General features: G+C 60.0%; 2 protein-coding genes across 9 annotated transcripts in view; one reads left to right on the top strand and one right to left on the bottom strand.

Annotated features, from left to right (window-relative positions):
• The first annotated feature begins 3,019 nt into the window (after positions 1–3,019).
• Positions 3,020–14,848, top strand: FSCN1 (fascin actin-bundling protein 1). The gene is made up of 5 exons (XM_009467930.2): positions 3,020–3,880; positions 11,124–11,280; positions 11,769–11,890; positions 12,181–12,348; positions 12,449–14,848. The coding sequence occupies exons 1-5, from the start codon at positions 3,058–3,060 to the stop codon at positions 12,649–12,651; spliced, it is 1,473 nt and encodes a 490-aa protein (XP_009466205.2). The 5' UTR covers positions 3,020–3,057; the 3' UTR covers positions 12,652–14,848.
• Positions 14,609–20,219, bottom strand: part of RNF216 (ring finger protein 216) — an 85,986-nt gene continuing 80,375 nt past the window's right edge. For 6 of the 8 annotated variants that reach the window (XR_015699254.1, XR_015699250.1, XR_015699256.1 and 3 more), the window contains 2 exons: positions 16,827–20,214; positions 14,993–16,491 (listed from right to left, as the gene is read on the bottom strand). Coding sequence is in view for 1 of the 8 variants with exons in the window: in XM_087734443.1 (XP_087590569.1) it covers positions 19,895–20,214 (320 nt within the window). In the remaining 7 variants the exon portion in view is untranslated. Of the gene's footprint in view, positions 14,698–14,992; positions 16,492–16,511; positions 20,215–20,219 lie in introns of those variants that run through there. The other 2 variants (XR_015699253.1, XM_087734443.1) reach the window with 2 other exon arrangements.

The raw sequence follows: 20,219 nt of genomic DNA on the forward strand, positions 1-20,219 counted from the left end.
AAGGGCGTTTCTGTGCCTGAGGCAGGCAAGACAAGGGTCACTCCACGACCGGGGCTCCTTTTCTTTTTGCTTTTCTTTTTTGGAGCCAGGGTTTATTTGAAGTCCCAGCGGGTGAGTCACGCAGCCCCTCCAGAGGGGACACGGCCGCGCTCCGGAAAGCCCTTGTCATGGATGCCGTGCGCCAGGGATTGGGTCTCCTGCGGGAGCGGCGGTGGGAGGGCTGCAGGGGGGCTGACCTCAGAAGCATTTAGTCATGGTGGCTTGCAAAGACGACGGGAAATGCAATATAGAGAGGAAAACCCAGTGCCTTTCTTACTGCTCCAGCGCACCTGGCACACACGAATATGCTTGGGAGACAGGTTTTGGCCGCTGAGTCCCCAGGCTGGGGAGCACTTTGCCACCACAGTGATATGTGGGGATGTCTCAGATAGCATTTGGGGCTCTTCCATCCCCCCCGAGCAGGGGGTGCAGGCAGGGTGGGTGCAGGCAGGCTGCCTGCTCAGCAAGGGCAGGCCCCGCTGAGCCAGGCGGTGCCAGCTATCCACGCTGCACTGCTGGGCGGTGGGGAGAAAACAGGGCATTTTTTTTTTTCCCTGCATAATTGCTATTTTTTTTTTTTTTTGTCGAGCAGAAAAGCCATTTCTTTCTCAGCCTCGCCACCATCTGCCTGCTGTGTCAGGAGAAGGCAGATCCCGGCAGCTGTGGGCCCGGGCAGCTGCTCGGCCTCGCGGCCGGGTCCTAACGCCCGGGTGCTTTTAGCAAGAGGAGCAAAATGGCTTTGCAAGACAAATGCAGTTCTGCTTGCTGGAGCTGGGCGGGGGGGAGGATTTGTTTCCAACCCAGCTGAGAGGCTGTGGGGTTGGTTCTGGTTGCAAATGGTCGGTCTGTCTGTCTGTCTCTCCAGATTTGCACGGCTGCGTGGCAAGCACAAGCATAGAGCAGTTCTGGCTGAGGCATCCAGGAAAACAAACCCCATCCAGAGCTCTCCGGTTTGCCCCGGGGCGGTTGTGCCAGCCTGGAGGTGGAACAGTGGCTCTAACCAGTACGGCCAGTGCAGAACCAGTGGAGCCTGGAGGGCCTGGGGAGATGGGGGCTGGATACAGCCCTGCCCCAGGGGGGCTGTGAGCCTGGGGGAAGTCTTTGTGCCAGCCAGCCCTGAGCACACCCCGTTGCACCCTCCCACCTGCGCCCACGCTCCAGCCCTTCCCTTGTCCCGCTTCAGCCAGGGCAGGCGGTTCAGCTCCCTGATCCACCTGAAAAACATCCCGTGTCCCTCCCATCCCTCTTTCTCCGATTTTCTGTTTCTGCACATTTCCCCAGCAAACAGCTCGTTTCCCCCAGCCAGCTCCCCCCTGCCACCCCAGCCATGCTCCTCTTTATCTGGGTTCGTTTCCATGTTACAGACATGAGAAGTGTCCCTGTCCCCAAGGAGCAGCGGGCAGCACCCTTCCAGGGTGCGGTGCCTCCCCATCCTGGGGCTGGCCCTGCCGTACGTGCCACTGGAGCATGGCCTCAGACGTGCACAGCAACGCTGCTCACCTACACCCTGAGAAATGGCCTCGAAATACCCCCCTTGCACAGCAGTGCCCGTGTTTTGCTTCTGGCTTTGCTGGGGGAATTCAGATTCCCTGGGGCCCAGATGCTCCAGCCTCACTGGTGTCTGGCACAGGGCGCTCGGATGGCTCAGAGATGGCAGGGGGCCACAGCGTCGTTCACCCTTCTCCCCTTCTGTCCTGCAGCCCTGCAGCGTGGCCAACAGCCCCGGGGGCGGCAAAGGGGTGCAGGGGGGGTCCTGCAATGTAGGAGGAGTCTTGCAGTGGGATGGGGATTTGCAATGCTGAGGGATTCTTGCAATGCAGGAGGGGGACTTGGAGTTCAAGGGGGTGTCTTGCAACGCAGGGGGTGGTCTTATAATGGGGGGTGGTCCTGCAAAGCATGGGGGGTCTTGCAATGTGGGGGTGGGTCTTGCTGCTCAGGGGGTGTTCTTGCAATGTGGGGGGTGCCCTGCAGTTCAGCGGGGTTCTTCCTATGCAAGGAGTGGTCTTGTTATACAGTGGGGGTCTTGCAACGTGTGTGGGGGTGTCCTGCAGTTCAAGGGGGGCTGTTGCAATGCAGGGAAGGGTCTTGCCATGCCAAGGGGTCTTCCAGTGTAGGGGGGGGTCCTGCAATTCAAGGAGTCTCCTGCTATGCCAGAATGAGTCTTGCCATGCAGTGGGGCCTTGCATTGGGGGGGGCTGCAATTCAAGGGGGCTCCTGCAATGCAGGGAGGGGTCTTGCCATGTGGTGGGGTCTCACAATGTGGTGGGGGATCCTGCAATTCAATGGGACTCTTGCAATGCAGGGAAGGGTCTTGCAGTGTGTGTGGGGGGGTCCTGCCATTCAAGGAAGCTCCTGAAACGCAGGGAGGGGACTTGCCATGCAGTGGGGGTCTTGCAATTCAAGGGGGGTCTTGCTATGCAGGGAAGAGTCTTGCAATGCAGTAGGGTCTTGCAATGTGTGTGTGTGGGGTGTCCTGCAACTCAACGGGGCTCTTGCCATGCAGTGAGGACTTGCAATGTGTGTGTGGGTCCTGCAATTCAAGGAGGCTCCTGCAATTCCAGGAGGGGTCTTGCCATACAGTGGGGGTCCCGCAATGTGGGGAGGTCCTGCAATTCAAGGGGGCTTTTGCAGTGCAGGGAGGTGTCTTGCAATGCAGCGGGAGTCCCGCAATGTGGGGGGGGGTCCTGCAATTCGAGGGGGCTCTTGCAATGCAGGGATGTGTCTTGCAATGCAGCGGGAGTCCCGCAATGTGGGGGGGTCCTGCAATTCGAGGGGGCTCCCGCTGCGCCAGGAGGGGCCCTGCCGCGCCGCGGGGCTCCGCAGCGATGCGGGGGGCGGCGGGGGCGCAGCGGCGGCGGCCGGGGCGGCCGGAGGGGCGGCGGGGAGGGGGCGGGCGGGGGTCGCGGCGGGGGGCGGCCCCGGCGGCGGGGGGCGGCGCCGCGGCGGCGGGGCTATAAAGGCGGCGGCGGGGCGGGCGCGGCGGCAGCGGCGGTCGGTGGCGGCGGCAGCAGCGGCAGGATGACGGCGAACGGGACGGCGGAGCCGGTGCAGATCCAGTTCGGGCTCATCAACTGCAGCAACAAGTACCTGACGGCGGAGGCTTTCGGCTTCAAGGTGAACGCCTCGGCCGCCAGCATGAAGAAGAAGCAGATCTGGACGCTGGAGCAGGACGGGGAGGACTCCAGCGCCGTGCTGCTCAAAAGCCACCTGGGCCGGTACCTGGCAGCCGACAAGGACGGCCGGGTGAGCTGCGACAGCGAAGAGCCGGGGCCCGACTGTCGCTTCTTGGTGGTGGCACACGGCGACGGGCGCTGGTCGCTGCAGTCCGAGCCCCACCGCCGCTTCTTCGGCGGCACCGAGGACCGGCTCTCCTGCTTCGCCCCCGCCGTCTCGGCCACCGAGAAATGGAGCGTCCACCTGGCCATGCATCCCCAGGCCAACCTCTACAGCCTGGCCCGCAAGCGCTACGCCCACCTGGGACCTCGCCGCGACGAACTGGCCGTGGACCGCGACGTGCCGTGGGGCGTGGACGCCCTCATCACCCTCCTCTTCGTGGAGCAGCGTTACAGCCTGCAGAGCTGCGACCATCGCCTGCTGCGCTGCGACGGCCGCCTGGTCCCCGCCGCCGAGCCCGGCACCGCCTTCACCCTCGAGTTTCGCTGCGGGAAGGTGGCCTTTCGCGACGGGGAGGGTCGCTACCTCGCCCCCTCGGGACCCAGCGGCACCCTGAAGGCGGGCAAGAGCGCCAAGGTGGGCAAGGACGAGCTCTTCGCCCTCGAACAGAGCTGCCCGCAGGTCGTGCTCCGGGCCGGCAACGACAGGAATGTCTCCACCCGGCAAGGTACGAGGGGATGGGACACGCACACGCACACCTCGGCCGCCCCGAAGTCGCTGGGGCGTCGCCGCCCCGGGGTGCGCCCCTGCATCCCTCCGGCATCGGCATCCCTCGGGCATCGCCCGCCCCGGGCTGCCCCCCCTGCGTCCCTCGGGCATCGCCGCCTCCGCATCCCCTGCATCGCCCCAGCATCGCCACCTCGGAGCGCCCCCCCGGCAGCCCCCCGTCCCTCCAGCATCCCCTGCCTGCCTGCAGCAGCACCCCCACAGGGTGCCCCCCTGCATCCCTCTGCCGTCACCCCTTCAGGGTCTCTCCCCCCACGCTTGAACCCCCTCTCACACGCGTCCTTACACCCCTCCCCTGAAGTCACCCTCTCCCCAGGGCACCCCGCTGCACCCCGCCGGCATGGCTGCCCGTGGTCCCTCCCCCAGTCCCTCCATCATCATCCCCCCGCACCCCTCCCACATCCCTCTCCCTTCCCCCTCCAGCATCGCCTGCCTGGGGGCCCCATCCCTCCGGCACCCCCATCCCTGCAGCATCGCCTCCCCAGGGCACCCTGGGTGGGGGAGGAATGGTGAGGGGCCTGCCTTGGGGTGCAGGCATGGATGGGGGGCTGTGGGGGGGTGGATGGGGTCTTCCCTTGCCGTGAAGGAGGCAGGGCTGCCATCCGTCGCCTTCCTACCTGCGGAGCTCATTGTTCACCCAACAAAGCCTCCGTCAAACTCCCCCTTCCCCGAGCATCGCTGAGCCGTGCGCCCTGCAGAGCGGGGCCCTGGGAGGCTGCGTCCCCCCGTGGGGCTGTAGTTCCCCCCATGGGGCTGCGTTCTCCAGTGGGTGAGGGGCTGGGTGCCGCCCACCCCCCTGGCCTTGGCAGTGTTACACAAATGGCTTCACCAAAATACCCGCGTCGAGCCGTGACCCGCATCCCCCGCACAAAGGCCGCTGTTCCTCCACGCCTGCTGCGTCCCCTCCACTTGCCAGAGAGGCCACCGCGCCGCTGGCCTCGAGCGTCATGGCCACACGGCGCAGCTCCCTGGGCACATGGCCGCCCGCCCGCCTTTGAGCACCCAGCGTGCATCCTGCCCCCCCCAGCTTGAGGGGTGCTTGCTGGAGGACGGGGGGTCCCTGCTCTGCAGGCAGGGCGGTGCTGGAGGTGCACGGCTGCCTGCCGCGGCCAGGCTGGTGTGGGAGCCCCGGGGCACATCACCAGCGTGCCAAGTCAGGCCGGCGCACGCCGGGCGCGGGATGGGTGCGAGCATGTCTTGCTGCAGCAAAGCCTGGAGGGACAAGCAGCGGGGAATTTTTTTAGTGTGTATATATAATATTTCAAGGTTGCAGCTTAACTCTTGTCCATGCCTGGGCAGCTCCTTGCAGGGAGCTCACTGCCTTTCTCCTTTCTGAGAGCAAATCCTGCGCTGCAAAGCAGCCCCTTAAAAACAAAAATGCTTGCAGAGATGGGCAGTGGGGACTATTTACCCAGGCGCAGGGGTTTGTGGAAGAGGAGGAGGATGGCAATGGCGGGAGGCTGCCGCAGCGCCGTGGGGGAAGGGCTGCTGCAGCCCTTTGTCACCGGAGATGGGAAAACCAGATGCAGGGGGGAGTTGTGCAGGCTGGGGTCCCCCACGGTGGGATGGGATGGCGGTGGGGGACCCCGTGGCGTGGGCGGGAGCTGGCGGACCCGCCGGCTTTGTGTGATTCGGGATGGATGGGGGGGTGGGAAAGGCGGGGGGGGGCACAAATCTCCCCAGCAACAGGGGGCTCTGGGCTGTGCCCGGCCCTTTTCCAAGCAAAACACAGCGGGGAGGGGTGCGCCGGGGCTGCACATCCTCGCTTAAGTCCGTTTTGGCCGGAGAAGCCATTTCTACCCGGTTTATCCTGCCCGGCAGCAGCGGGAGGCTGAGAGCTGCTGCTCTCTGGAGCTCGCCCTCCCTTCTCCCATCGGGAAAGAGCCTTGTCCCAAGGTTACCGAGAAGGCAGCCGAAAAAACAGCCGTCGGAGGAAGCGGTTGCAGACAGCCCTTTCCCCCTGCCGAGCTGATAAGCGCCACGCTGCTGGCAGATGCGCCGGAGGCTGCCGGGGATGCGGGATGTGGGCAGGGAGCGGCTGCGGCTCGGCACAGGCTCGTGGGAAAAGGCAGCTCATGCCCGTGTGGGGTCGAGGGGGGAGCAGGGATGGCAGTGGCTGTCCCCCCGCTGTCCCACGGGAGGAGCGGGGATGGGGCCACGGGGCTTTTGTGGCTCCCCTGGCTGGGAGCTGGAGCTGGTCCAGCCTTGGAACAGCGCTGTCCCACGAGTGCCGAGTCAGCTCCTGGCTTGGAGCCTCCTCCGTGTCCCCGGGATGGCCGACATCACCATCCCCTGCACACAGGGCACTGGGGACCACAATGCCAGCAATCCGGGGGAGGGACATGAGGTGGGTGCCAGCCCTGCCTCCGCACTGGGGCTGGGGGTGGCCCTGGCACCTCTCCCCTGCCTCCAGCTGCAGAAGGATGGGGTCCCTGGGGATCCCTGGGCTCCATGAGAGCCCCCATCTCCCCATTGCACCTTCAAACGGAGCTGAGTCGGGGTGCTGCTAGCAGAAAGCAGCCTCCTCCCCGGCTCAATGGCTCCTTTCTAGCCCCGGCTGCGGCAACAAAAGGCCCTTTGTGGGTGCGAGGGTCCCCGGGGGCAGAGCGCTGGCATCCTCCCTGCTCTGCTGGGCCCCTGCCAGCCCCCTGCCCGGTCGAGGTGTGCCGCCTGCCTCCCCCACCCATATGGGGCGAGAGGATGGGCTGACTTGGGAGCGAAGCATTTTGGGAAAAGGGGTCTGGGGAGGGGGGGGCGAGTGAGCAGTGCGGTGACGGGAGCACGCCTGGGCATGCCAGGTTGACGACGAGGAGCTCTGCTTTGGGGCCAGGAGTCCTCCTGGCGTGGGGCGGGTTGGTACTGGCTACAGCCGTGGCCCATTCTCCCCCCCCCCCCCCGCCCCGATTCATCTCGGTGCACACAGCGAGGTGGGGAGATGTGGCTCCAGGGCTGGGGGCACGGCTGGGGGCAGGTTTTCATCCGGAGATGCCGAGTGGCGTGTTGGCACTTGGTGATACCACAAAGCCACAGGAAATCCATAGGGAAGGAGAGGAAATCCGTGTTTCACCCCCACCCGTGACCCCCTTGCAGAGCAGCACCTCCAGCAGAGGAGCTGTATGGTCCCTGGGTGCTCCAGGCTTTGCTTTTGGACAAAAACATGCTTGGATTTCTGTACGGGTGCAACATAAGCCTGTCCGAAGGGCAGGATGAGACAAGTCTTGGGGCACTTGCATGGCTGCAGCGTGGGATGGAGGGTGCCAGGGCCCTGCAGGGAGACTGGACCCGACCTGCACAGGCAGAACTGAGTGCAGCCACCCTGGCTGCTGGGGCATGAGGACCCAAAATCCTGCTCTGCCACCCACAAGGGCTCGGGGTGCTACCGGCGCTCCCTCGGAGGGAAGACAGGCTCAGTTTTTTTCAGGCATAACCGTGGGTTTTTTGGAAAGGAGCCTCTTGGCCGCTGGGGAGTTGGAGGATGGGAAAGGTGCAGCCTCCCGTCTGCTCCTGGTGCTGGGCAGGGCTGGCAGCTGCCTGCAGGCCCTGCCGACTCCCAGCCATGTGAAAGGCAGCAAGCAGAGCCCGTGTGCAGGCAGCTCCCGATGTGTGGGTCTGCCCCCCGTGGGTTTGGGCTCCAGCTGGCTTGTCCCACCGGTTGGCCGTGGTCCTCCAGGCTCTTGGCCTCCTGTCCATGGAGTGTGTCCCACTGGGTCTCACCAGCATCCCAGGACGGCTCGTAGGACACCCTCTGCGTGAACTTAATATAGAGGGAAAGTCTTTTGCATGCTGTAAATGTCCCCCTGTGTTGGGACTGCAGCCCCTTATGGCATGGAGGTTGGCACAGCCACAGCAAACTGCTGCTCCTTTAGATGGAGAAGCTTGTCTCTTTGGGAGGTGCGGGTAGGCACGTGCATGCTCTGGGATGGCCACAGGCCTCCATGTTCATCTGTTGTCCTGGGCTGGAGAGCAGCAAGGGCTGGGGCATCGATCCTGCAGACCCGAGGGGTTGGCAGCGGCTGGAAACCTTGGCAGCTGAGGACTTGGGAAGCCCTTTCCTTCCCCAGCACTGGCTCTCCTCCCCATCACCCTTCCCCAGCTCTCCTCTCCAGGGACCTCCAGCCCAGGGGCTTTGTTTAGAGGGGGCTCGGTGTTAGGAAGCCCTGGGGCGGGAACTGCTCCCACCTCCATCCTCCCCATCCTCCCCAAGACCCTTGTAGCAAACCCGTGTTGCAGATGGAGCTGGAGGCCATCCCACACGGGGAATTTTTGGGGGCACAGGCGTGCCTCCGCTCTTGCCCCTCCCGAAGTGCCTCCCTGCCGTGGCGTGCTCGCCCCCCTCCCGCCTCCAGCTGTAATTAGCAGCTTCGTCAAGGTCAGGCAGAGTTGTGCTGGCTCCAGTCTGTAAATTTACCAAGAGCGGTAATTAAAGCGTGATTGGAGCGGCAGTGGCTCGGCTGGGCGCTGCGGGAGACGCCAGCTCCCTGCAACAGCCCTGGGCTGCAAAAAGCAGGGGTGGTGGCTGGGGGTGGCTGGGGGTGGCTGGAGGGACAGCCTCTGTCCTCCACTGCCAGGAGACGGGACATCTCTCTTGGATCTGCCATGGTCCTACCGCCGTTGACCCCCCAAACCTCCTGCTCCGGCTCAGTTACAGCCCTTTGAAGCCTCCTTCTGCCCCAGCTGTAATTGCATTCCTTTCTGCTGAGTCGATGTAACCCAACCCAGCCCTGCTTTCGGGGAGGGGGCGGTGGGAGACCCTCCTGCCGCCGGGCCTTGCAAGGCACCAGGGAAAGCCAGACCTCTGCACAACGGCAGGAGCGTGGGCAATCGCATGGCGTGGGGTGCGGGGAGGCTGGTCGGTTCACTGTGCTCCTTAGTGGGCGTCTCTGGGGGAGAGGGGACGTGTCGGGAGGCCCCATCTCTGGTCCATCCAATCCTGCTCTGCGGCACAAGGCGTCCCCCCAGGCTCTCCCCATCGCCTGCAGGTCAGGGACATCCTCACCTAAAAGCCTGCTTTCCCACCCCCCCCCCCCCCCAAACCACAGCAGCAGCTCTTGCAGGTTTGGAGGTGTCAGCAGCCTTGGGTGGGGGGCTGCATCCCCCCAGCATCCCCTCCTGCATCCCAGTCCCTCTCCAGGAGCCCCCGCAGAGACCCTCTTCCCCCTCTCTTGCTCAGCTCCCGCGAGCAGGCAGTCGTACGGCTCTCAAGAGGAGCTGGAGCAGCCTGCCACGGCACTGCTTTCCCGGCGGGGGTGCAAAATCAAAACCAAATGTTTCCACCAACTGCTGGCTCGGCCCCCGGTAGCCCTGGGAGGCGGCGAGAGTGGGGCAACCACACAAGCCAAGGGCTTGGCTGGTAGGGCCGGGGTTGGTGGCCGTGCAGCCACCCCTCTGCCCCCCGCGCTGCCCCAAGTACCCTGGGGAGCAAAGCAGGGGGTGGCTGCGTGTCCGTCAGGAGCTGCAGAAGGTGCTGGAGGATGCCTGGCGGGAGAGGGGATGCTGCGAACAGGCAGCGGTGTGGCAGCCATAGGGCAATTTGGGCATGGGAGATAAGATTACAGCCAACAAAGAAAAACCTTCAAAGCCTAATCCCTTTGGGAAAAGTGGGCGACTGATATGCAAAGCAGAGGCTGCTCCCTCGGGGCCACTGGGCACCAGTGCCTGTTTGGAGATGCAGATGGGGTGATGGGAAGCCACCAGGTAGCTGTGTCTGCCCTGCCTGTGGGATCTGGGGGAAGACATCTCTGTTTCCAAGGCCCATAGCTGGTGTGTGGAGGTAGATGGTCCCTCCCCAGGTGGGTCAGCACCTGCTGGGTGCAGCTGGTAGGACTTGCTGGTGGCTTTCCAGTGCAGAAGGGCCACCAAGTCCCTGAAGCCCTCCCAGCGACCGTGTATTGTGGTACTGGAAATCCCAGCAGCTGAGAAACTGGGAGGCAATGCACCATGGAGGTGCAAGGGGCTGAACACATTGCCAGTCCCATGAGCAGGTTCTTGGCTCCAGGAAAAGGCAGATTTGGGCAGAACGGTTGCATGCACGCTTTGCATCCTTTCCAGGACCAGGTGCGTGGTTGGACTCGAGCCTGTAGCACCCATGCAGCAGGGGAGGGACGTGGGTGCTTTCTGCTCTAAAAAACTCGTCTGGTTCTACTAAACCATAGTCCGTATTGCCGTCCGCTCCCGGGCTGCTCTCACTGGTTACCCATGCCCCACTGGTGGTACTGGGGCCCGTCTCCACTCATCCCAGCTGTAGGTAGGCAGGGAAGAGCGGGGCTGAGCACCACACCTCAGCTCCCTCCCCAAAACCCGGCATGGCAGCTCAGCCGCTTTGCTTTGGCTCCAGGCTACAGCTTGTGACTCGCATCCCAAAAGTATTTTTAGGCAGAAATCCACCAAGCGGGAGAGCGCTGGAGAGGATTTGGCCCCGCTAGCCCTGACTAAGCAGGTTTGCTTGGGCTCAGTGCCTGTGGGTGGATGTGCACGTGGCCGGGGGGGCTGGCGGTGGCCCCAGGACTGTGGCCGGTGGCCCCGGGACTGGCTGCATCCACCTCCGAGGCTGCCGGGAAAAATTGCTGTCTCTGGTCCCTTTGGTGTAGGGACAGGTCATCCTGGCTGGCAGAGCTGGGGGACAGGCTGGTGCTGATGGTTTTTTGGGAGCCAGGGAAAGGCTTGGCTGCCCCAGAGCTTTCCCGAGCCTCCTCTCCCTGCAAACCTCACCGCCCCAACGAGTTGTGACAATTTATGGATGAAAAACAGTGCCACGGTCCTTAAACATGCCACGAGCTGGTGATTCATAGGTGGTGTGGTGGCCTCTGCTAATGGATTGAATAACCTGGCTGTCACCTTCGGGGAAAAAACTACAGCCCTTTTCAGTGTGAAATATCTAAGTTGGCTTTTGCTTGGTGCTTAATCGTGATGGAGCCGGAGAGTCCTGAGCTGAAGCTCATGGCTGCCTCAGCTCAGGCCAGCCCTCATTTATGGCCTTAACACTTGAGCAGCCAAATGAAAACCTGGATTTGAACCCAAAGTGCCAGAGGGGAGATGTGTGTGAGGGATTTGGGAGTCCCCAGAGCTCACCCAGGGGAGCAGGAGCCCCTCTCAATTGGGTTTCCTGGGCTGCCCCCGCACCCGCTGGAGGTGGGTTGGGGTCCCCCCCCCGGTGCCACTCACCTCCATGTGCCTCTGCCCCGCAGGGATGGACCTCTCGGCCAACCAAGACGAGGAGGGTGACCAGGAGACCTACCAGCTGGAGATCAACAAGGACACCAAGAAATGCGCCTTCAGGACCTACACTGGGAAGTACTGGACCCTCACCTCCAACGGGGGCATCCAGTCCACCGCCTCCACAAAGTGAGTCCCCTGTCCCCGGCGGCTCTGGGCCACGCCTAGGCTTCGGGGACCTCTCTGCATCTCCCAGGGGAATCTAAGGGGGATTTTCCAGCCTAGGCGCTTGCCCCAAAATGCTTCCCAGTGAAAGCAGTGAATTCCCCGGAGAGTCGGGGCCGGGTTGAGGCTTGCCGCCCACGATGCTCGGGAAGTCCCTCGGGCCACGTAATCCTGGCCGGCTGGGGCTGTCGAAATGCTTTACCCTGCAGTTCAACCCTATGCTAGCTGAGAGCCGGGCGGAAACCCCAAAAGTGCATTTGGCTGCCTGCCTGCCTCCTGCCTGCGGGGTGAGCACTTCCCATTGGGATGGCCACCACGATGTGGCTCATCCTGCAAAAATGGATCGAATCGGGGTCTCCCGATCCAGCCATGGCCCTTTCCGAGCTGGTGGGGTGGCACCAGCAGGATCCCTGTCTGTCGCATCCTGCTGACTGCCCTCTCTGCCCCCGCAGGAACGCGAGCTGCTATTTCGACATCGAATGGTGCGACAAGCGCATCACCCTGAAAGCTGCCAACGGCAAGTACGTGACGGCAAAGAAGAACGGGCAGCTGGCGGCCTCCATGGAGACGGCGGGTAAGGGAGCGGACCCCCTTAGGGACCCCTGCCCCCGCGTTGGGGTGGCAGGGGATGGGCAATTCCTCCCCAAGCCAGGCTCCTCTTCCAAGCGATGGTCAGGGATGCAGGCAATAAGTTTTTCTTAATGGCTGCACCACTTCAGGTGCCGCGGGATGGGGAGACAGATGGGGTGGGTGAGAAATGGGCCGGGGGCACAGCCCACCCCCCTCACTGCTGCCTGCCAGCTGTGGGGTCCAGGCTCTGCGCCCCCCAGGCCACTCTCACGGCCCCTCTCCCTTCTGGCACAGGTGAGACGGAGCATTTTGTGATGAAGCTGATCAACAGGCCCATCATCGTCCTCCGCGGTGAGCACGGCTTCATTGGGTGCCGGAAGGTGACCGGCACCCTGGACTCCAACCGCTCCTCCTACGACGTCTTCCAGCTGGAGTTCAACGACGGGGCCTACAACATCAAGGGTGAGTCCCTGGGGGTGGGTACAGGCTGGGGGGGTGATGGCCATTAGGGTCCCTGTGGTAGCTCACAGGGCCACCTTGTCCCTTCTCCCTCTGCCTGCAGATGCCACTGGGAAGTACTGGATGGTGGGGAGTGAGTCATCCGTCACCAGCAGCAGCGACACCCCCGTGGACTTCTTTTTTGAGTTCTGCGACTATAACAAAGTGGCTATCAAAATCAATGGCAAATACCTGAAGGGTGACCATGCTGGGGTCCTCAAGGCATCTGCCGACGCCATTGACGCCTCCACCCTCTGGGAATATTAATGCACTTTAGCGTACCTCCCATTGCCAACTTTTCTTTCCCCTCCTCTGTCCTTTTTTCTTTTGGGTTTTGTTTCTCCTCTCTGTAAAAGGATTTTCATACTGGCTTGCCCTTCCCTCCTGCCATAAAGTCGGTGCGTTATGTGGGAGGTGGGTCTCCATAAACCTCTGTAAGAACTGGAAAAGTGATGGGGCAGCCTGCCTATAGCTTTGTAGAAGGGTCTGTCTCTATCCTTCCCCCCGCCCCTCCTCCTTCCAGGTTTGCTGGGCTTGGAAACTGCCGTACCCCCCTCCCGGCCCCAAGCATCACCTTAGGTAGTTTATTTTCCTCCTCGATTGAAAAAAGGGAATAAGATCGCCTCTGTGCTCGCTTCTGCCATATCAGCGCTGGCGCCGCCTCGGTCTGTGCTGCCAGCATCCTCCCGGAGCACCCGTCCCGTCTCGCCCTACTCCTACCAGGGGCAGAGCGATGCTGCTGGGCTCAGCCGGCTCCTCCTGGCAGCTTCTCTCTGCTCCTGGCTTTCGGGGCAGGATTCATCCCCAGCTGAGCCATAAGACGTGACCTTGCATATCGCAGCATCCCCGGGGACAGGGCTGGCATATGCCAGCACCCGTCCCTGCAGTAGGGCCAGCAAGCTGCCCCTCCCATGCACCTGGAAATTATTTTTTAGGGTGATCCCGCCTGGAAAGCCTCAGCCTTTCATCTCATAGAGCCCCGCGCTCCTTGTGTCCCTCTGCCCCTCCTTGTGCTTCTGGCTCTGGAGGAGCAGCGCAGCCCCCGATGGTGGGTCCAGCCTGGCAGGCGCCTGCCCCAAGGCTGGTCCTGCTGCTGTGCCTGGGAGGGGGTGGCGTGGGGGGGACGCGGAGCAAGCCCGTGCCTGGTGGGGGGCTTCATCCAGCCCACCTCCAGCGCTGGCGGGCTTTGGTCCCTGCAGGAGCCTGGCTGACCGATACAACCCCCCCCGGCTGGCGGCTGGAAGCATAAGCAGATTTTGGTTTACAGAATAGAAAAGTTCCTTAGCAAACTTTGCACAGTGATATTTGCTCAGTACCTTTGTGTTTTTTTTTTTTTTTTTCTTCTCTCATAAAATACTGGAACAGTGATGTGAATCACTGAACACCTAATGCTGAATTAGGAAGTGCCCGTCCCCCCGGGCCCCCTCGAGGAGAGCAGCTCCCGGTCCCACTGCCACCGGGGCACCTGGGCTTGGCTCTCATGCCATCACAACCCTACTGGAAAAAAAAAAAAGAAAAAAAAAAAAAAAAAGACCAAAACAGTATTTTTGTTAGTCTCTATTTATATATGCTCTCCATGGCACTGTGTTACCAGCTGTTGTCTGTACTAGGTCTGCATTAGAGTATAACGCTGTTTGTAATGGGTGATGCTGACGTGTTCGTTAGGGTGTTGAAAGGCACTTTATCCTTTGGGGCCTTCCCGGGGATGGTATTTGCTCCCTGCAAACACACCAAGGAGCCTTTTCCCCCGTGGGCCCCCACTGGGGAGGGAGCGCTGGTCCCATCCCACCCCACGCCAAGGGTGCTCGCGGCATCGCTGCCGTGCCAAAACAGGGCCCGGTCCCTATTGCCGGAGGCAAGGCAGGGGCTCGTCAGCCTTAAAGCCATGTGGAGAGATAACCCTCCGTAGGAGCTTGGTGCTAAACTCTCAGCTGGGAGAGAGAGAGACCCGTCCCCTGCCAGGGGAACAACTCCAGGCCGGGGTCCCTCGCCGGCGCAGGGGATCCCGGCTGGGACTCTACCTCGGCTCTGCGCTCACATCCAGGGGCTGCCTGCGTTCGCATGGGCACCGCGCGCCCGCCCGGGGACCACGATGCCCCTTGAAGGACCAAGTGTCTTGATGAAGCCCTGAGTGACCCTGTGACTTGGCACCCACCTCTCGCTGGCCTTCACCCCCCCATGTCGCCTCCTCCCCGTCCCCCGTCGCAGTTCGAACCATGTAACTCCCGCTCCGGCTTCTTCCGTGTGACACTAGGTCAACATCTCTCCTGTCTCCTCCTATCGGGTGTCGTGACTCTCTGAAAACATCTCACTCTGAGAATTTAAGTTTTGGGTTTGTTCGGTTTTTTTGGTTTTGTTTTTTTTTTATTATTATTTTTTTGTAAGTGCCATTTGTATAACTTAAAAAAAAATAGCTTCAAATGGAGAAAGATGAATAAAAAATAAAACCCGCATTCGGATACAAGCAGTGGTGTGTGGTCTGTCGGGGCGACCGCGGCTGGGGCTACAACAGCCTTTTAATGAGAGGCACGACTCTGAGCATGGAGCGTTTGGTGTGGAAGAGCCTTTGGGGCCAAATTGCTTCACAAAGCTTGAGCTGGTTCTAGAGGGCTCGGATGAATTGGTGGGAAGGGAATGGTGACCAACAGGCTCATCTCCACCAAGCGGCACCAAAGCTGGCTGGAGGCTGGGTCTCCTCTTGAGATGCCCAGAGCGGCCCTAAGCCACCAAAGCCACCAAGCCCACGGGCAGCTTTGAGGACGGGTGAGCTGTGCATGGGTCAGCAAGATGCACCTGCAAAGCAGCTCTCCCACCCTTGCAGCCAGGAGCAAAGCCGCGTCGCCTTTCAGCCTGGCAGCGCTGCGAAGGAGCTGCTTTTTCTCCCCTTGGCTCAGATATTTCCCCCCCATGCAAGGGCCCTGAGGGGGACGTGCCCACCGGGAGGGGAGCAATGGGGTGCTGGTTGCAGGTGCATGGCATGGCTGGGGTCAGCAATAAGGCCCCTCCTCTGCTCAGTGATATGGAGAACGGGAAGATAAAAAAAAAGCTAAGGCCGGGAAGGAGGTGGGAAGCCCATCCGCTGCGGCCCAGCCCAGGCCAAAACATGGCATCCGGCCGGAGAAGCCGGGATGTCCGGGATGTGCCCGCAGCCCTCCCGAGACAGCCGAAACCAACCCTAAAACTCAACCAACCCACGCAGGTTTGATGCTGGGGCCAACCTCAGTTTTGGCTATGAAGACGGGGTGCAGCATGTGCTTATGGAAGGGCTGGGGGCCAACTCCATCCCCCGGGCTGAGAGCAGCCAGCCCCTTCGCTGCCCTTCATTTCCCACAGCCCGGCTTGGCACCTGCAGGTCACCAACAGGCTCCTGTTTGGCTTTTAAAATCTAAAGCTGGTTTGCTAGAAGCAAATTTTGGGAAAGAAGGGCTGCACAGCCCCCCCAAAGCACATCCCAGTTAGGACAGCGGGAGGGCATTGCCAGTAGGGACCTCCAGCTTCAGACATGGGTTTAAGCACCGCAGCAAGGGCCGAAGGAAGGAAGGATGTTCGTTCCTTACTATAAACAGAGCGAAATTAAGGCTGTGCAGGAAACGCTGAGCAGCTCTGATTGCCACATGCTCGCCCTCGCCCCCCCAGTGACATCCGTGTGTGCACAAGCAAACCCGGCCGTGACACCTGGCCTGGGGAGGAGGCAGGAGGAGGTTTGCTGGTGCGACCGGGGGTGCCCGCGCAGGGAAGGGGCTCCGGCGCTGCTGCGCCGCGGCAGGGAGGACCCTCGCCCTTCCCACCTCCCCCATTTCCTTTTGCTTTTGAGGCCGGATTCTGTACTTACCATCGCTCCTGCAAGCGCGCATCCTGGTTTCCATTTAAAGGAGCGACTGGAAACCATTTTCTATCCCGTCCAGTTTTTCCTCCGGAGCATGTGGAACACATTAAGCTTTTCCAGGAGGGTCAAATGGGTTTTGCCTTGCAACTTGCAGAGTTTTCAATCGTGCAGGCTGAGATCTGGCAAAACAGTCCTGCCTGCTCGTCCCTGCTGCCTGCTGCTGCCTGTCATTAGCCCCAGCACCGAGCCAGCGCAGTTGGGATGGAAGGATGATGTTTCGGCTGTAATGAAAGCACAGAGGTAAAGGCCAGAGTGCACAAATTTATTTACAAAAATTCAAATTACAATATAATACAGGAACTTTTTACACACAGAATATTAGAACGGTTTACTACCAGAAGGTAAAGAAAAATACTTTTGTTTTTGTTTTGTTTTTTTTTTTTTTAATAAACCACCTATTTATTTTCAGCTATTGTTATACAAAGTTGCAGAACATGCACATCTTTACAGGGTTTCTTTCTTTTAATATAATGTTTTGCTAAGTGCAAATACTAAGTTTTTATCTCCACCTTTAAGGCAAGTAAAATGGGACACTGCAATTAACCATAAGAAGTACCTGTTATGGGATCAGCCTGGGCACAGCAACCTCCCTGTCGCCTTTTAGAGGACAAATGGTTTCAAGGACCGCGAGGTGGGAGGGAAAACGGGATGCAGGAGTTGGAGACCGGATCGTGGATGGCTCTGGTGGTTGTGCAGTAAGTTTTTTTTCTTTTCTTTTTTTCAACAAATCAACAGAGACCCAAGCACTATCAGAATCCACACCTCAAGGTCTCTCAGGTTAGAGGGGAGGAGCAGCCAAGTGCTTTGGCTGCGGAGTAATTTTCGGTGAAATGGGTGTTTCCTCAGGGAGAGAAGCAGGACGGGAGCCCAGCGTCGCCGCAGGGCCGGGTGGAGGGCTAAGCCCATCGCTCGGGGCTGCTGGGTGCAGTGCACCTCCGCACCACAGACCAAGCACAGATTTCTCTCAGACACAAATAAGCTTGTGGATTTGGCAGGGGACATGGGGACAGCGGTCCTCTCCCGCTGCGTCTACCGGGCTCCTCCAGGACCAGACTGTTGCATCATGGCAGAAGATGACCCTCGCATCCTAACCACAAGGATGGACCATGGATACCAACCTTCCCTTGCCACCTCTGCCCAATGCTTCTCCATCCCTCTTGCTCCATCTCTGCACTTCCCTCTGCCAAGGCTTAGCTCTTTACACCCGTGCATCTCTAGTCATGCACCAAAATATGGGATTAGACCATTATTTTTGCCAGTGCCCCCAGCCGCGCAGCTCCGTGGGACACTGGAAGAAGTCATGCCACGTTTGCTTCGTCGTTTGGGCCACCGGTTCAGCAGCTGAGCTGTGCCCCGGCTGTCCAGCCTACCTCCACTGCCTGACCCCCCGCTGCACAGGCGGGTGCTGGAGGACAACCATCAGCACCCCGCCAGGGAAAGGCACACGCTTCAGAAAGCCTGGAGGGCTCATCCAAGCCGGCCCTTGAGCCCACGAGATCTCGGTTACTAAAAACCCAGGATTCTCTTTCTGCAAGGGGAAGCCACTCGCACTTCCTTGGACCTGGGTCCATTTTCTCACCACCCGCTAACACGGTGAACACAGCCCTTCCCAAATCCAACAGGACACCCTGCTGCTGGCTACTGCAGGAATCACTCAATGCAAGCCAGGATTTAAACCTGGCTAAAACCCAGCTGAGCAGTAAGCGATAAGCTCCTGCAGCCCCTAGACTACTTCCAGAAATAAATTAAAATTAAAAAAGAAAATGATAGCCGCGAGGGAATACCACTTGGTTATTGATGCTAGAGAGACCACGGCACTGAAGACCTGGAACAGAGCACTCCGCAGGGTACGTTCAACCCACAGGCAATGCCCAAGAGGGAAGAAATTGCTGACTCAGCTCCAAAAAGCATGGAAGTCCCCTCTGGGAGACCCTCCTGGGAACAACGGTCCCCACATGCTGTCCTGGACCACGGCAGAGGCTGCCTCTCTCCCGGAGCATCCCACCGACAGCCCCGCGCCTGTCACTCACTGCACGCCCGAGGAGATGCTGTGCTGGGAGCAGTTACAGAGGGCTGCAAACAAGGGTTTGGCAGACGCTGCAAGTCGGAGGCAGGGAGTTCTACCTGAAAAACAAATAAAACCAAAAGACACCTAGATGCTCAAATACAGGGGGGAATAACAGGAGGGGCAGCACGGCAAGCATCCCAGCAGGACAGAGCAGGATGCAGCCCAGACCAAACCACTTGGGGAACGACAGCACAACTGGGCTGCTAAAAGCCAGCCCAGCATTTCTGGGAGGAGGTTTCTTCCCCGCTCCAACCATTTTCTTTTCTAAAGGGAGCCTGTACCAGAGAGCACAGCCAAGGGCTGTGGGGAAAGGGCTTTGTGCCAATGCTCCTCTCGCAGCCCAGCAACTACTCCCCCCCTGCGCTTCTTACAAGGAAGTTTTGCTTTTCCTAAACCCTCACTTAAGCCCAGCCATACACACGTTTGCCTTTTAACACGCTTTTCAGAAGCCAATTAAGCTGAAACACACATTTTTCAGAAGCTATGAAGCACCGCAGAAGCAGCCAGCTTCCTGCAGCTGCCCGTTTGGTTGCAGGGGCTTTGGCTAAGGGGGCTCCCGGCTCCCTGTGTGCCCAACTACAGGGGTAGTTCCTAATTTTTCTGCCACAGCACACATCACTGCCTACGCATCTAACAACCAGGTATTTGCCCAAGCAGTTTTTGCAATGAAGGGTGTTTCTACCAGCTGTTTGACGACTGCTGGCAGGGGAGGATTTGGGATGCCAGATGAGAAGAGCAAAGCAAAGGCCACGTTTTGGAAGCTGAGAGGCACCCACCTCTGGGGGGAAAAGAACTTGAGCCTTTCAAAGGGGACAAGTTCAGTTCAGCCAAAGATTAGGGTGCCCGAGTCTTTTGCTACTTTCTAAAGCCCTGAGACAGAACATGGCCCCAGGCTTCCTACCGAGATCTCAGCAACGAGATGGCTGCTGCATCCCCTCACTCCACTTGCAGAGCGAGAAATGCTAAAAACCACTAGATTGACTTGGTTTTGAACAATTTATTTCTGCTGGGAGGTGCTAGCAGGTTACAGGGATGCTGGAGAACATGGGAACCCCAGCCTCATGCCTCTCCGCAGGCAGAAGGTTAGGGCAGCTGACTCCTCTGATCTTGTTCCTGAAGGTCTTATTCAGATGCCAAGTCTCTCCTTCCTTCCCCCAAGACTCACTTGACTGTGCAGCAGCTGCTCTGGCCAGCAGGAAGGTAGGATTTTTGGAAAGTCCCCGAGAAACGGCTGCATCCCTGTGCTCCACAAAGTCTCACTTTCCCTCCCAACAGCTGCCTGAACAGGCTTTGTCAAATCAAAATATTTGGATGCTCAACATAGGGAGAGACTGCTTGGAAATGCAGCACCAAGCCCTGTTGCAGCACAGGTTGAAATGTTTGATTGCAAAGGTTCAGAGAAGCTCTAGAGAAGGGTGCAGTGCAGGTACGTGTGAGTCAGAGCAGGTCCCCTTGCAGCTGGCTAAACCGAGCGAGGCTGGAGCAGGAAGGGGGGCGATGTTACCGGGCTGGCTTTGCCCTGCAGTGACGCTACGCCAAGTGCTGTTTGAACCAGGTCAGAACCGGTGTCGAGGCTGAGGGCCAAAGTGCATAGGCAAGTTGTGCTCCAGCTGAACATTGATCTGGGGAAAATCATAGTTCACCCTCATGTTAGGCAACGGGGGGACGTAGGGGGCAGGGATAGGGCCGATGTTGAGGGGGATGTTATTGTACATGGGACGGACAGGAGGGAGTGGGAAGGGAGGGTGCATGAAGGGGTAAGGGGGCATCCGAGGTTGATGGAGGTTCTGAGGAACAGGTCTGGGGATGACTTCAATTCTCTGGATTTTCTCCATGGGCTTTTCTGCAGGAGGGCCGATCCGCTTGAAGCTGTTCTCTGCA

The sequence above is a fragment of the Nipponia nippon genome, unplaced genomic scaffold, assembly GCF_047370975.1.
Source record: "Nipponia nippon isolate SJK-2023a ecotype South Korea unplaced genomic scaffold, ASM4737097v1 scaffold_5, whole genome shotgun sequence".
Taxonomy (NCBI): Eukaryota; Metazoa; Chordata; class Aves; order Pelecaniformes; family Threskiornithidae; genus Nipponia; species Nipponia nippon.